The sequence below is a fragment of the Rana temporaria genome, chromosome 2 (genome assembly GCF_905171775.1).
Source record: "Rana temporaria chromosome 2, aRanTem1.1, whole genome shotgun sequence".
In the NCBI taxonomy this organism is placed as follows: domain Eukaryota; kingdom Metazoa; phylum Chordata; class Amphibia; order Anura; family Ranidae; genus Rana; species Rana temporaria.
Window position 1 is genome coordinate 372,094,889 of NC_053490.1, and position 15,392 is coordinate 372,110,280.

The following is a 15,392-nucleotide window of genomic DNA, read 5'->3' on the forward strand; positions in this document are numbered from 1 at the left end:
TAGCGGTGCGGTATTAACCCCCGCTAGCTGCCGATAAAGGGTTAATACCGCCCGCAATGCGCCTCTGCAGAGGCGCATTGCGGGCGATATTACCGTGGTTTCCCATTGTTTTAAATGGGAAGGAGCGGTATACTCACCACTCCAAAAATGTTGCTTGCAGGAGATTTTTTTCTCTCCTGCCAGTGCATCGCCTTAGTGTGAAAGCCCTCAGGTTTTCACATTGAGAAGGCTGGGCAGGAGTTTTTTAGGCGGTATAGCAGGGCTATTTATAGCGCTGTAACACCTGAAAAACTCCTTAGTGTGAAAGGGGCCTTATTTAAATTCCCCTGCTTCCACAAGCCACCTTGTATTCTCCCACCTCTCCGACACCTTTTCCCTCTCTCCAATCACAACCCTATCCGTTTCACATTCTCCCTGTCTCCTGTGCCTCCAACAAACAACGTTGCACGTAAAAACCTTCACCACCCCAACCCTTCCTTACTCTGCTACTGACCGCCTTTATAAAAAAAATAAAACCTCTCCCATCCTCTGGAACTCCCTAGCCCAGTATCTCCTGCCCTGTAGATCCTTCTCCGTCTGCCTTTAGGTGATTTTTGAGAACTAGTTTATTCAGGGAAGTCTACCCCTCCTCCATCAGATCACCCCCCCCCCCGCAGCTATTACCTTCTGTACCACCTCCCCCTCCCTTTAGATTGTAAGCTCCAGGGCCCTTCTATTCTTTCTGAACTTAATCTTTTTGTAATGGTCTCCCTTTATATTGTAAAGTGCTGCGCAAACTGTTACCGGTATATATATTCTGTATATTACTACTAATAAGTTGAACTGTCAGGTGCCAGAGTCTTTCAAGCGTAGGGTGACCACGTGCCCCGGATTGCCCGGGACAGTCCCGGATTTTGCAGATCTGTCCCGGGCACCTTCATTTCAGGACAATACAGTGTCCCGGAATGAAACTGACACAGCCACCCCCCAAGCCAAACTAATGCCCCCAAAAAAAGGCTGCCACATGACCGCTTTACTCACTGACAGTAATTGTCCTGGCCAGGAATGCCTGGAGGAGCACAGTCCCCGCCCCCTGCTTGTGATTGGAGAAATCATAAATCCCGCCTCTTGTGTCCAATCACAGTGCTGTGATTCGTTACAGCACAAGCTGATTTTTGTGAAGGGGGTGTCACTGAATGGTAGTTTGGAAATGTGGCACCCTATTCAAGCGGTCCTTTCACCTTCCGGCAACTTTGTTAGGTGCAAGCGTGAAACGAGGCACAAGATGTCATGTCACACACGTACAGTATGAAAATAATTCAAGATTTTCCAGTTTAGATACAAGATTTCCCTGAATGCCTTGCCAGGGGGCATCTGTGGCTTTGTCACCATTACCTTCAGGTAAACCAGGAAGTAGAAACCCAAAGCGTAAAAAAAAATAAAAAAAATAAAAGCGTTAGGCGATTTCACACCAGCATGCAAAAATGATTGTTGCTGTGACATTTGGGAAAAAAGGGGGGGGGGGGGGGGGGGGGAAGGTCCACTATCTATAATAGTGTATCTATATTTTTATTTAGCTCAAGCAGGAATCTGGCAGGCTCTGATAAACAGATTTCTTAATTTCCTGCCTGGAGAAGATATTGTCCTTGTGAAGTGAAGAGAAATCTAACAGAGCTCCATACAGACATACCCCACTTTTAAGTACACAATGGGACCAGAGTATGTATGTAAAACGAAAATGTACTTAAAGTGAAACAATACATTTTTTCACTTCTAGGGTGTAGTGGGGGGTCAGAGACTGTAGTGGGGGTGTCAGAAGCTGTAGTTGAGGTCCCAGGGGCTGTCAGGGGCACACTGGAACAGGGCGGGCTATGCTCTCTGAGCTTCAGCTCCTTCTACTGTGGCTGCAAAATGTCTGTACAGTACTTGTAAGGCACTTTACATACACTCGGGGGTATGTCCTTACTCGCGAGTGTATGTAAAGTGAGTGTACTTAAAGCGGGGTATGCCTGTATATCATTAAAGTGGCTGTAAAGGATTAAAGGTGTTGTAAACTTATTTTTTTTAAATAACAAACATGTCATACTTGCCACTGTGCAGCTCGTTTTGCACAGAGTGGCCCCGAACCTGGTCTTCTGGGGGTCCCTCGGCGGCTGTCTCGGCTCCCCCCGCAAGGACTCAACACCTTAAAGCGGGGGTTCACCCTATCGACGAAAAAAAAAAATTTTTTTTTTCTTTTACCTTAAAATCAGGCATTGTAGCGCGAGCTACAGTATGCCTGTCCCGAATTTTTTACCCCCGTACTCACCTTGTAGTCGTACATCGAAGATACCGGGGAATGGGCGTGCCTATGTAGACGGAGGATGATTGACGGCCGGCTCTGGCGCGTCACGATTCTCCGGAAATAGCCGAAATAGGCTTGGTCTTCAAGACGCGTGCGCATAGCCTGTGCGCAGGCGCCGTGAAGAGCCGAGACCTACTCCGGCTGTCTTCGGGGAGAGTGACGTGCCAGGGCCGGCCGTCAATCATCCTCCCTCTCCATAGGCACGCCCATTCCCCGCGGGAGCCGAAATCTACGATGTCCGATTACAAGGTGAGTCCGGGGTTAAAAAAATCGGGACAGGCATACTGTAGCTCGCGCTACAATGCCTGTCTCGATGGTAAAATGTGTCGGGGGGGGGTGAACTACCGCTTTAATGCGAGTGAGCTTGCATGGTGTTGAGTTCCTGCGGGCGTGCTCCCGTGATACAGTGAGCGCCAATAGCCGCCGGCTGTATCACTCGGCCCCGCCCGACACGCCACGTCATTGGATGTGATTGACAGCAGCGCACGCCTATGGCTGCGCTGCTTTCAATCCATCCAGTGTAGCAAATCAACGGCCAGGCTGAGTGGCGAAGAGGATGTCGGGGGCGAGTGCGGGACTTTTGAGGGGTCAGGTGTGTATAACAGGGGCTCGGGGAGGGGCGGTATTGTCGGATGTTTTTTTCACCTTAATGCATAGGATGCATTAAGGTGAAAACATTTACCTTTACAACCCCTTTAAGGTAAAAAAAACATTGGCTCCCACACTGCGGTCAATTACAGCCAGTGACCCAATGAGGAGCGAGCGGGGGGGGGGGGGGCCCCGAGTCACGGCTCTATGTTGCCTATGGACGCATAGAGCGGGGCTCGGGAACAAGCAAGCACCAGTGCCCCTATAGCAAGCGGCTTGCTATTGGGGGCACTGGTCAAAAGGGAAGGAGTGGGTATAGGCCAGGGGTTGACAAATTTGCTTGGAATCTAGGAGCCAGCTAAAAAAGTTAGGAGCCAGAAAACGCGCCCGTCCCGACGAGCTTGCGCGCAGAAGCGAACACATACGTGAGCAGAGACCACATATGTAAACGGTGTTCAAACCACACATGTGAGATATCGCCGCGATTGGTAGAGCGAGAGCAATAATTCTAGCCCTAGACCTCCTCTGTAACTCAAAACATGCAACCTGTAGAATTTTTTAAACGTCGCCTATGGAGATTTTAAAGGGTAAAAGTTGGTCGGCATTCCTACAAGCGGACGTAATTTTGAAGCATGACATGTTGGGTATCAATTTACTCGGCGTAACATTATCTTTCATAGGATTAAAAAAATGGGGATAACTTTACTGTTGTCTTATTTTTTAATTAAAAAAAGTGTAATTTTTTCCCAAAACAGTGCGCTTGCAAGACCGCTGCGCAAATACGGCGTGACAGAAAGTATTGCAACGATCGCCATTTTATTCTCTAGGGTGTTAGGATAAAAAAATATATATAATGTTTGGGGGTTCTAATTAGAGGGATGAAGATGGCAGTGAAAATAGTAAAAAACTACATTAGAATTGCTGTTTAACTTGTAATGCTTAACTTGTAATACCAACGGCCACCACCAGATGGCGCCAGCTTACACATCTGGTGGTAATAACTTGTAATACCAATGGCTCACCACCAGATGGTGCCAGCTCACAAAAAAAAAAAAAAAAGTGTTTTTTTTTGGGGGGTTTTTTTGCCCCCCTTCCAAGCCAAGTCGCCAGGACCCTATTTCTAGTCACCATGGCGCCCTGGCGCCTGGGATTTGTCGAGCCCTGGTATAGGCACACTTATACTTAGGGCTTTATTTCAGTTCAAATAGAACACAAGACCCCATGTGCAGCCTGGACCTAGGATTTAAGATACCGTACTCAGAAGGGATAGCATGAATGACCTGAAACAAGGAAGAGTTCTGACCTCTTGCAGATTTCTTTCAAGAAACTAGAAGTTTTAACTTACTGTAACGCTGCCAAGTGTTTTTGTTTTTCTTTAAATGACAGCAGCATGAATCGTTAAAGTGATTGTAAAGTTTAATTTTTTTTTTTTCCATAAAAACAAACATGTTATACTTGCCAGTGGATTTACACAGAGCAGACTGGATCCTCCTGTTCCCATTAAGACACATAGCCCCGCCCCCACACTCTCCTGATTGGCTTGCTGATTTTGATTGATAGCAGTGACAGCCAATGGCGTGACTGCTGCATCTCAGCCAATCTGGAGGGAGAATTTTGAACGCCTGAGAAACTCGTGGACATCGCTGGACAGAGAGGGGGCTCAGGTAAGTGTTAGAGGGGCTGAAGCACATAGAAGGCTTTTTATCTTCATGCATAGAATGCATGAAGATAAAAAAAAAAAAATAATCCTTATGCCTTTATCCACTTTAACTAAAGCTGGCCATAGACTAGAGAGATCAAAATTTGGCCAGTTCAGCAGGAACCAGCAGCATTTCAATCAGTGTGTGGCCGTCCCCGTTCAACAGAAGATGATTCTTAAATCGATTTCTGTAAAAAAATACAAGCTGGAAACCGTTTGTGGATCTGCGGCTGCAGCCAATGATCAGTGTATTCTGACAGTGGAAAGTCACGCTGTCAGAATACAATGCCGCAGCAGGGGGATTCCTCTGTCCATCTCATTTGTGTGGATGGAGTAATTTTATTTATTTTTGCCCTCAGGCTAAACGAAGAAAAACAAACTCATCCATGGCCAACTCATCAGTCCAGTTCACACAGACATTTCACAGAAAATCATGCCGTAAATCATAACTGGACGTGGAAAAAGTAGTGCATGCACCACTTTTAAAAATGTGCGCAAGGTGCTGCCAAATAAAGCAAGAACATAAATTGTGTTAAAATACATTTAAATACACTCAAGGGCTAATTTCACCTTCTGAATAAAACCGACTGCAGTCAATGGGCCCAGTAGGTTAAACACACTGTACAACTTTGTTTAGATTTCCCTCCTCTAAACCATGAGCAGCACCCCCAAAAAATCCCAATTTTAAGTGATCATCCCCATCCTGCCCTAAAGGAGAAGTCCAGCCTGAACTTTTTAGGCTGGGCCTCTCCTCTAGGTCATAGGAGTGCAATTCGTTTTGCACTCCTGTGACCAGTTTTCATCAGAGATCGGTCTGAAGTCCGCTCTCCGCTGACGTCACTGTCATCAGTCCAGGCAGCACGTCATACCGACTTCCAAGTCTGGATCCGCCAGCTGCCTTGATTGATGGCAGTCTCAGAAAAATGCCACCAAGACGGCCGCTCCACAGCTCATGGCTCTAATGAGCGTGGAGGAACAGAGAGGAGAGCTACTGACTAAGTCAGCAGCTCTCCTCTCGGGGACCTGCGAAAACCGAGCCATCATCCATATTCGGTGGCTCGATTCTCAGTGCAGAGACTGCGGGGGGCAGATGCAGTCTGCTGCTCCATCCACATAAGCAAATATGAATCTAAAATAATAAAAAATACTTCTCTTTTAAAGCTAGTACATTGAGAGCAGACCACCCAGCATCAAACGGACCAAGCGCTAAGCTCAGCCACTGCTGCAACAGGTGGGGGGAGAGCACACTGCGCATGAACAGGTTTTAAATCAGGGAAAGAATTTGTCTCCTTTTGCTAGCATATCAAAAATCTGACTTTAGAAGTCTTCTTTCACACTGCCAGGATCTTCACAGCGCTGGGCAGTGTTTCCATTTTAGTTGGGCAGTCCGAGTCATCTTTTTGGAACATGCAGCCATACTTTCGCAGTGAAACATAGGTGCCGGGTAAAAAAATGGCATGTAATTTAGCCCAACAGCACAAAACTGGGCATTATAAAGAAGGACCACACTGGACCTGATGTCTGATTTTTGGTATACTAGCTAACTGTTTTTTATAAATATACAAGACACCGGAACTCAAACCAGCATAGGTCAATATTTTTTAGAGGAAAATTAATATACCAAACCATTTCTTTACCTTAGTTCTATACAATATAAAAAAAATAACTGAATAAAAAAAAAAATGTCAGAATGAATAAAAGATGTCAATGACCAGAAATATTCCTGTTCTGTTTCTTGTCCTTGGGTTTAGAACTTCCTGGATGGTGACAACTCTCCGTGTCCCCATCCCTTCCCAACTACCTACCAACTAATATGTGGCCCTCGTCCTACATATATAGGCTTCATGTACCCTGCTGCTGGTAAATGGATGTTTTTTTTCAGCTGCCCCTGAACTCTCCTCTATGTTATCTTATCAGTACATGTACACAGGGTAGTTTATAGCTTCTAGGCAGTTGAGTTTAGAAAAAAGATTGGAACGCAAACAAAAAATGGCGGTTCTCACTACAGCGACTTGGGATCCAACTTGTCAGACCTCAAGTCGTAATCCCATGTTAGTCAATGGGAGCCGTCTTAATGTACACTACTGAAGTTACTCCGACTTAAAGCGGAGTTCCACCCTATTTTACAACTTCTTTGCATTCGTTTTTACACTGCCCCCTTAAATACATTTGGGATGTTTTTTTTGTCTTTTAAAAACTCACGTTTTTATCTGTGAGTCTCTTATTCCCCCGCCGCGGCGGAATGCCCCCCCCCCGCCGCATCCAGCGCTGCTATGCCTCCTGGGATATGTGTTTCATCAATCCCAGGAGGCTGGGCTGAACATCGCAGCCATGGATGAACATCTCGGGGGGCGGGAGGGAGGGCAGTGCCGCCCATAGAGGTGGTGTCCTTCCTCTTCTCCCTCTCCAACTCCTCCCCCGTCCTAGCACCGCCCCCGTCCTCCTCCCTCCACCACCCGCCCGCCTGCCATCTGTCTCCGGTGCGCGGAGATACAGATCATCAGACAGACAGAGCGGATCTCACTCTGTCTGATAGATCTGTATGTGAGAGCACCGAGCGTAGTACAGCCCCGCCTCCCTGTACATAGAAACATCGCGCTCTGCACTGTGTGTTACAATTCTAGTGCAGGGAGGCGGGGCTGTACTACGATCCGTGTTCTCAGATACAGACCTATCAGAGATCCGCTCTGTATGCCTGATCATCTGTACCTCCCCCCACTCTGCACATAATGTTGTCACCGCACTAACGTCACCGCACTAACGTCACCGCACTAACGTCACCGCACTAACAAAATGAATTTATTGACAGTGCACATGTCTGGTATATGTATACACACCACATATATAACAAGAGATATATATCATCTTGTTATGTAGATATATCTGCACAGGAACAAATTATTTTGTATATTTACTGGTTCCTGGAAGGAGGAGGGGAGGAGAGGTTTGCATAGATAAGAGGCGGTAACTTCCTCCGACACTCCCGTTGCTATTGAAACCTGATCTGAAACCATTACACTGCTTGTACAGCACTGAGCATGTGCGAGGCTGAAATCCAGGAAGTCATACAGTCTGGCTTCATGATGCCCACACTTAAGATGGCCCCAGTCAATTTCTGTTTTATAAAGTGTCTAAATGCTGTAACAACCTAACAAAACGGACCTTAGTTTACAGGCTAACTGTAGTAGAATACATTAAGCTTGTGTATTACAGGGGGTTTTCATATTTAAAAAGTTTTTATTTTTAAATTTGTGGCCGGAACTCCGCTTTAAGAAAAGGTTCCTGTACTACTTCAAGGCAACTTGTAGGCAACTTGTACCCATTGATTTCAATGGAAGTCGCCTCCAAAGTCGGATCTGCATCTTAACTGAAGCAACTTTACAGGAAAAGAAAATAGTTTACTCAGGCAAAGCCCTTCCTCCCACAGAGCGGATAATTCTGTGATTGGCCAAAGTCACCTGTCCTGGAGGCAACTAAGTCACGTTGTAAGTTGCTCCAAGTCATGCTGAAGTCACCTTGCAAAGTCGCGCTTGTAAGACGGGTTGCCCGTGTGAACCGGCACAGAGCGATTTAAAAAAGCCAAATGCCTGTAACAGCATGTAAACACTGTAACTCACGTTTTAGCCGCGTTTCCTTTAGACCCCTTACACACTGGAGCATATTGCAGGTGCTATAGCGTTAAAAACAGCGCCTGCAATCCGCCCTTAAAAATCGGTCATTATTCACTCCAGTGTGAAAGGCTGAGGGGCTTTCACACTAGAGCGGTGCGCTAGCAGGACGGTGAAAAAAGTCCTGCTAGCCGCATCTTTGGAGCGGAGAAGGAGTGGTGCGTTTACCGCTCCTCCTCCGCTGCTGCCCATTGAAATCAATGGGACAGCGCGGCTATACCGCTCCGCAAAGTGCTGCTTCAGCAGCGCATTGCGGGTGGTTTTAACCCTTTCTCGGCCGCTAGCGGGGGGAAACGCGCCGCAAATCTGCCCATAGCGTCTGCGGTTAAAAAAAAAAAGCAGTGTTTTACCGCCGACGCTATGGGTGGCACAGTGCGAAAGGGCGTTTTTAATGTTTGACCATTTGAAAAAAAATGCTTCTAAAAACGCAAACGCGGCATGTAAACGTGCAAAACTGAAGTTTTTAAACATCGGTTACTATCTGTCAAGTTAAAGCGGTTGTAAACCGCATAAACTTTTTTTTTTTTTCTCCAAACCTGCAATGCAAAAGGCATAATAGGCTAGTATGCACCGCATACTAGCCTATTATGAAATACTTACCTCGGAACAAGGTGTGTACCACTTACCTGGTCCACGCCGAGCAGGATGTCATCTTGCTCCGGCGTGTCTTCCGGGTATCGCCGCTCCAGCGCTGTGATTGGCTGGAGCGGCGATGACGTCACTCCCGCGCGGGAGATTTAAAATCGACAGGGTCCGGCGATGCCGGTCCTTCAGCCGTGGATTCCCCCCTGCGCATGCGCCGCCTGCATTGCGGGGGTAATATCTCCTAAACCGTGCAGGTTTAGGAGATATTCTTACCTACAGGTAAGCCTTGTTGTAGGCTTACCTGTAGGTAAAAGTCCAAATAGTGGGTTTACAACCACTTTAAATCATTCAGGAGAGGTTGTAAAATGTCCCGTGTATATTAGGCCTTATTGGTAAACTAAAAAAAAAAGACTGAAACATGCATGATCACTGACAATCTTTTTTTCTACAAAGTTAAAAAACAAAATAGAAAATACACATCTTAAATCATGTATCTGATTCTGGGATAAAATGTCATCTTTTTATTGTAAACAAAAAAAAAAAAAAAAAAACCACGTTTACCATCTTTTATCTGCTTGCGTAAACAATTAGGCAAGTTTCATACAATTACATTTTCTTTCTCATGCGTTTTTCAATGCATGTTGAAGTGCATTCTGCACATGTGTTGACATGCTTTTTTTATGTTGGCCAATAAAAAACTATTTAGGCTTCTAATCAATGCCTGAAAACTCATGAAAACACATGCAAACTGCACCACACCTGCATGTCATGCTTTACCACTGATGCCCTTGGGCCAGAAAACCCATGGAAGGGGACAAACAAACCAGACCTAAGATATTTTCAAAAACGTGATGCAGAGATGAGATTAGGCTTGACCTATAACATTGCCTTTATTGACACATGCCTTTTACCCCATTCCAAAGTTTGCATTAAGAAATGTGTTAACGAGGACTTCACATTAGAGCATCAAAAGTACAAAACACGCATGCTCCGAACCAATGCTAACCATCAGACAACATTAGCAGAAGTTGCCCAAAGGGTGGCGTTAACGAGCTGAAAAACAACGTAGTTTTGTGTATGTTTGCTGAAAAAGTTCTGCCGTCTGTATGCAGAACAAGTTCACGGCTAGCGGCCTTCGGACAAAACTCCACGGATTTGTCCGATGGAAGTCCGATCGTGTGTACAAGGCTTAACACTACCCTCTCCACAGATTGGTAATGTTGCTGACCAAATGTGTTGCCTTTGTCCAGGGTACAAACACCCCAACGCCGGCCATACATGGATCAAAATTTGGACAGTTCAGCAGGGACTTGAAATCCATTGATCGACAAAGCGGAGGTTCACCCTAAAAACATGTATATAACATTACATTCTGCATACTTCCAACATTTACAGTATGCTTTTTTTTTTTTTTTTTTGCTGTACATACCGTATTATTGCTATTTTCCACCCGGCTTCTGGGTACATATACATGTTTTTAGGGTGAACCTCCGCTTTAAGTACAACCAACCTGTCAGATTTTTTCAATTGCAATTACAGCAGGCAGCTAGTGCCGCTAGCAGTAATCATTGTGTTCTGCCAGCCAGGAAGACTCCCCCCCCCCCCCCCCCGCTGAACACAACATTAAGCCCAGGTTCACACTGACAGGGAGAATAAAATCATACAAGTTCAGCTGAACTCGCACAGTTTCATTCCTGCATGTCAGTCCCAACTTCTAGGGGCGATTTCAGAGACATCTGTGCGGATTGCTGCACAGATGTCTATGAAAAGTGCACCCCGAAGTCGCCAAAAGTAGAACAGAAACTACTTTTGGGAATCGTGAGACGCCACAAATGTGGCGTTGCACAGACTCAGACGGTGCCATTGCCGCCAAAATTGACATGTCAAATCGCATGCCGTATCGCTCCAATGTGAACCTAGGCTAACACGGACTATGCTGATGGGGGAATCATCTATGAGCTGTTTAGGGTCCGTTTACACCAGATCGCAGTGTGGGAAAGGCGAATTTCTGTGCGCATTTTCAATATCGCACAGGAATGCGCTGCCAAAGCTAGATGCGCATGGGTGCCAGTGCTTTAATTTATTTTTATACTACGCGATTAAAGTTTTGGACTCAATTTTGGATATCCTGGTGTGACTTCCTTCTCATGGGTGCCATTAATAAAACATCTAACAAACCCAGCAAGCTTGCAGTCACCAAACAACATAGGATCGCACTATCATGCTGTTTGGTGCAGTGCAATTTTTTTTAATCGCTCCTGCCATACTTTTAACGCATTTCCGCGTTGAAGCAAATGCTGTAAAAAAAAAATATTAAGACGCAGGAACACGCCCGCACCTGGGCTTGCCAGCCCTAAGAAAGAAGTGCGTTTCTGGCTGGATCGTTAGGGTAAAATAGCAGCAAAAAAATTAATAATAATCAATAGGAAATTATTGCAACTAACACATTTATAGCCGGTTCACACAGGGGAGACTTGGGATCCGACCTGAAGTCGCGAGGCATTAGAAATTCAATGACAGCCATCTTAATGTACACTACTGAAGTCTCTCCGACTTCAGAAAAGGTTCCTGTACGACTTCAATCCGACTTCTAGGCGACTTGTACCCATTGATTTCAACGGAAATCGCCTCCAAAGTCAGATAACTGTCTTGACTGAAGCGACTTTCCAGGAAGTGAAAAATAGTTTTTAAGGGCAAACCCCTCCCTCCCACAGAGCAGATTATTATTTGATTGGCCACTGGCTTTGTCGCCTGTCCTGGAGGCGACTTGAGTCTCGTAAGTCGCCCTGCTGTTCGCACTCAGGTCATCTCCTAGCTGCCTGTCAAAGTCACGCTGGAAGTCGTGTTGCCCCAGTGTGAACCGGCTCTCAGGGATTGGTAAACTACATTTGATTTTGTGATTAAAGCGACACTAAAGCTTTGTTTAAAAAATAAAATAAAAATAATAAACACAAAACAACAAACATGTCATACTTGCCTCCACTGTGCAGTTTGTTTAGCACAGAGTGGCCCAGAATATCCTCTCCTGGAATCCCTCGGTGGCTCTTCCTCGCAATAGCTAACCCCCTAGGAGAAGCGCTCTCCTGAGGGGGGTTACCTTGCGGGTGCGCTCCTGAGTCATTCATTTGGTGTCCATAGACGCAGAGTGACCCGGCCCCGCCCCCCGCGTCATTGGATTTGATTGACAGTAGCAGGAGCCAACGGCTGCAGTGCTATCAATCTATCCAATCAAAGCTGGGACTTCGTGGAGAGAAGGACGGCAGGGGATGTGCAGAGGAGAAGAAGTGGCTCAGGTAAGTACAACGGGGGGCTGGGGGACCGGTGACTGCCAGGTGTTTTGTCACCTTAATGCATAGGATGCCTTTACAACCCCTTTAACCACATCCCTATCGCGTCATTGTAAAATGACGGCGGCAGGAACCCCTCCTCGATCCGGGTGGACGTCATATGACGTCCTGCGTTCCCGGCGATCTAGGGCGGGCGCGTACGCCCGCGGCGACGCTCGTGACCCGACGCGGGTGCCCGGCAGCCGCGATTGCCGCCGGGTGCCCGCGATTGTCGGTAATCACAGCAGGAGTGTGGATCTGTGTGTGTAAACACACTGATCCACCTCCTGACAGCGGTGAGGAGACCAATGTGTGTTCCCAGTACAGAGGAACACACATCGGTCTCCTCCCCTTGAGAGTCCCCTCCCCCCTACAGTTAGAACACATCTTAGGAAACATATTAACCCCTTCAACGCCCCCTAGTGGTTAACCCCTTCCCTGCCAGTCACATTTACACAGTAATCAATGCATATTTATAGCATTAATTGCTGTATAAATGTGAATGGTCCCAAAAACGTGTCAAAAGTGTCGCAATGTCACGGTGACAGTAAAAAAAGAAAGCTCTATTTGTGGGAACAAAATGATAAAAAAAATTGTTTGGGTACAGTGTAGCATGACCGCGCAATTGTCATTCAAAGTGCGACAGTGCTGAAAGCTGAAAATTGGCTTGGGCAGGAAGGTGCGTAAGTGCCCGGTATGGAAGTGGTTAAAGAGGTTGTAAACTCTTTACAACCACTTTAACCTACTGGTAAGCCTAGATTAAGGCTTACTTGTAGGTGCAAAAAATATCTCCCAAACCTAAAAGGTATAGAAGATATTTGCAAAAAATAGCGGCACCGATGTCTATGGCACATGCGCCGTAGAGATCAGGCACACTGAGAGTGCCGCTATTAATGGCATCATGCCGTTAGTGGCGGCTCCCGCGCGCATGAGTGACATCATCTCTGCTCCAGCCAGTCACAGCGCCGGAGCAACGATACCCACAAGTCACTCCTGGTATCAAGGCGTCGGGAGGAGGCGAACGAGGGCCGCTGCGGGGGGCTTCAATCTCAGGTAAGTAATTCATAATGAGCTAGTATGCTATGCATACTAGCTCATTATGTCTTTGTCTTTATTTCTTTTTTGACAAGAGGGTTTACTTCCTCTTTAAATACCGCTATAACAAAACAAGCGCTTGTCTTTCATTTTACCGCTAGCCACGTGTAGGTAATAGTAGTAGTCTGTAGTGTAAGCTCTAACAAGCAGGACCCTCTGATCCCTCCTGTACGCATTGGTATTGTAACTGTACTGCCTGCCCCCGTGTTGTAAAGCACTGCGCAAACTGTTGGTACTATATAAATCCTGTATAATAGTCCAAAGCCAAAAAAAAAGACATAATAAACCCACACAAACAAAAAAGTAAAAAGCCCTGACCACAATCTACAAGGAGAAATAAATAAAAGGGAAGGTTAGACCTGATGAACCACATAAAGGTGTAACACCTTTGCTGATGACACATCCGCAGGCCAGACAGTACATGGCTTTCTTATGTCACCCAACTGCTGATTCAATGAGTGGCAAAGTATAAACAAGCACAAGTTCAGTGCCATGGCAGGTGAAGCCTGCTTCTGGAACCCCACCCATACAGAACACAGACACTGATCTCATAGTATGCCATTGAGATCACAATGTAAACACAGTGAATGGGAAAGGTCCAATCAGAGTGAATGGGGCCAATGCACCAATATTTACAAACAAAGGCTTTAACAGGAATATTGTGAAAACAAATGAGTGCCCCCTCCCTCCCCTTGTCAGTGCAATGTGGCTCCAAGCCAAGTCTCTATGTGCTTATCGGTGTTCCTATAGCTCACCTGAGCAGGCTGCTTAGCGGGTGACTGGAAGAAGACCCTCCTCCAGATACTCCAGCTCCGCCCCCAGAGGCTCCTCCTGGACCGGCCCCACTCAACCGTTTCCCCCCTAACAACCTCTCTACCGCTGCCCGGTTACCGGTGCGGGAGGCCTCCAGAAGCTCCTGCTCTTTCCCCATCCCGCCGTCACCCCGGCAACCACGCCTCCGCCTCCACTTCCGAGACGAGCGCGCATACGTCACACGCACATTCCACAACCCCTTAATCCAGTCTTGCATTCTGGCTGCGTATGGCCGTGGACACGCATGCTTACCATCGCTTCCTGCAACATAAATCTCTTCCTGTTAGGGTCCCAATAAAGTTTTTCAAATAGGTAAAAAAAAAAAAAAAAAACTTGGTGTACAGTGTGTTGTGTACAGTTAAAGTTGTGTTGTGTAATGTAGAATTGTTATGATGCTGTAATGTAAACCCAGCTCTCTTTGTCTTTCCCAAAGTATGAATATTGTGTGCAAAGCTCCCAACTGTCCCTGGTTCCGAGGGTCTGTCCCTGATTTGGAGCAATGTCTCTCTGTCCCTCTTTCCTCCTCATTTGTCCCTCATTTTGGTCAGATCTATATACAGTAAAACCTTGGTTTGAGAGCGTTTTGTAAGATAAGCAACACTTTTAAATACATTTTAACTTGATATACAAGTAGCGTAATGTCACAACTGAGTATAAAAGAGCAGAGAGGCGCCTCTAAGGCTCCATTCACATCTAGGCGGACGAAATCGCGGCGTTTTGTCGCCGCAAATCGCGGTACAAATAGCAGCGTTTTGTACCGCGATTTGCGGCGACAAAACGCCGGTATTGACCGCCTAGATGTGCCCCAGATTGACCCCCCTCTATGGAGATGCTTCCCATCTCCTAGCCGAACGCCGAAAGACGCCTGAAAAAAAGGTCCGGGACCTTTTTTCAGGCGGCAGGCGTCCGGCGTTCGGCGTGGAGATGTGAACCATCTCCATAGAGGGAAATGTGTTTCCAGCCCTCTGGCGGCAGCGGCGTAGCGCTACAGGCATAAAAACGCTTAGATGTGAATGCGGGCTGAGGGGCGGTTTGCAGGCGCTTTTGCGCTAAAAATAGCGTCTGCAAACCGACCTGGAACAGCGGCTGCTGTTTCTCCAATGTGAAAGCCCTGAGGGCGTTCACACTGGAGTGGTGCGCTGGCAGGACAGGAAAAAAAAGTCCTGCTAGCCACATCTTAGAAGCTGTGTGTATACTGCTCCTGCCCATTGAAAGCAATGGGACACTGCAGCTATACCGCCTCTGCAGAGGTGCTTTGCAGTGGTTTTTAACACTTTTTCGGCCGCTAGCGGGGG

At 46.7% G+C, this 15,392-nt stretch overlaps 1 protein-coding gene across 7 annotated transcripts in view; it reads right to left on the bottom strand.

Moving 5' to 3' along the window:
• Positions 1-14,271, bottom strand: part of ANKS1A (ankyrin repeat and sterile alpha motif domain containing 1A) — a 167,590-nt gene extending 153,319 nt beyond the window's left edge. For 4 of the 7 annotated variants that reach the window (XM_040337792.1, XM_040337790.1, XM_040337794.1 and 1 more), the window contains exon 1: positions 14,040-14,270. In XM_040337792.1, the coding sequence (XP_040193726.1) occupies positions 14,040-14,215 (176 nt within the window). In that variant the 5' untranslated portion in view covers positions 14,216-14,270. Of the gene's footprint in view, positions 1-14,039 lie in introns of all 7 variants that reach the window. The other 3 variants (XM_040337795.1, XM_040337791.1, XM_040337793.1) reach the window with 2 other exon arrangements.
• Positions 14,272-15,392: the final 1,121 nt, after the last annotated feature.